This window comes from Arachis duranensis, chromosome 5 (genome assembly GCF_000817695.3).
Source record: "Arachis duranensis cultivar V14167 chromosome 5, aradu.V14167.gnm2.J7QH, whole genome shotgun sequence".
Taxonomy (NCBI): domain Eukaryota; kingdom Viridiplantae; phylum Streptophyta; class Magnoliopsida; order Fabales; family Fabaceae; genus Arachis; species Arachis duranensis.
Genome location: NC_029776.3, coordinates 4,699,287 through 4,699,869, shown reverse-complemented (window position 1 = coordinate 4,699,869; position 583 = coordinate 4,699,287). Strand labels below are relative to the sequence as shown.

Sequence of the window (583 nt, the reverse complement as noted above, 5' to 3'; positions counted from 1 at the left end):
ATTTGCTTTCAACAGCTGTGAATTCTTGCAAGTCGTTCCAAACATGAATTAATGGAAGGGTGCCTCATGAATTATGCTCTTTTCGCTTCTATTTTCTAGGTTGAGGGGAGGAATTGTGATTTTCAACTACAGGGATTGTTACAACATGATACGAAAGACTGAAGGTATATCATACCTTCAATGATAAAATAGATTCAACATCTTGTCTATACCACTGGCTTCTTATAGTACATGTATGCCTTTTATGAGAAGCAATCAAACTTGCTGTCAATGTTCTATGATTTCTTTTCTTTTCACTGACTCCAACATCCTTGCAACTGTCTATTGCTGAGCATTTTCTAGTGCAGAATATTAAATCCACTTATAATTTGGACTTTAAGACTCTGGCTAATCTGATATTCTGATATATATCCTGTCTCTTGTCAAATGCAGTGACTGAACATTTTTCTTGTCCATTTTGCTTGATGCAATGTGCCAGCTTTAAGGTATCCTCCGGGAGTTGTATTATTATTGTTTATAAACACAAGCATGCCTTTTGTTTGGCACACACCGAAGACATGTCCAATTGTGTGCAATTGAGAAG

The 583-nt window shown here is 36.4% G+C and overlaps 1 protein-coding gene across 1 annotated transcript in view; it reads left to right on the top strand.

The window, feature by feature from the left end:
- The window catches only part of LOC107487502 (polycomb group protein EMF2B), a 7,968-nt gene that overhangs the window by 1,486 nt on the left and 5,899 nt on the right, over positions 1-583 (top strand). Inside the window, exons 3-4 of the mRNA XM_016108147.3 lie at positions 100-164; positions 433-485. Of these exons, the coding sequence (XP_015963633.1) occupies positions 100-164; positions 433-485 (118 nt within the window). The remainder of the gene's footprint in view (positions 1-99; positions 165-432; positions 486-583) is intronic.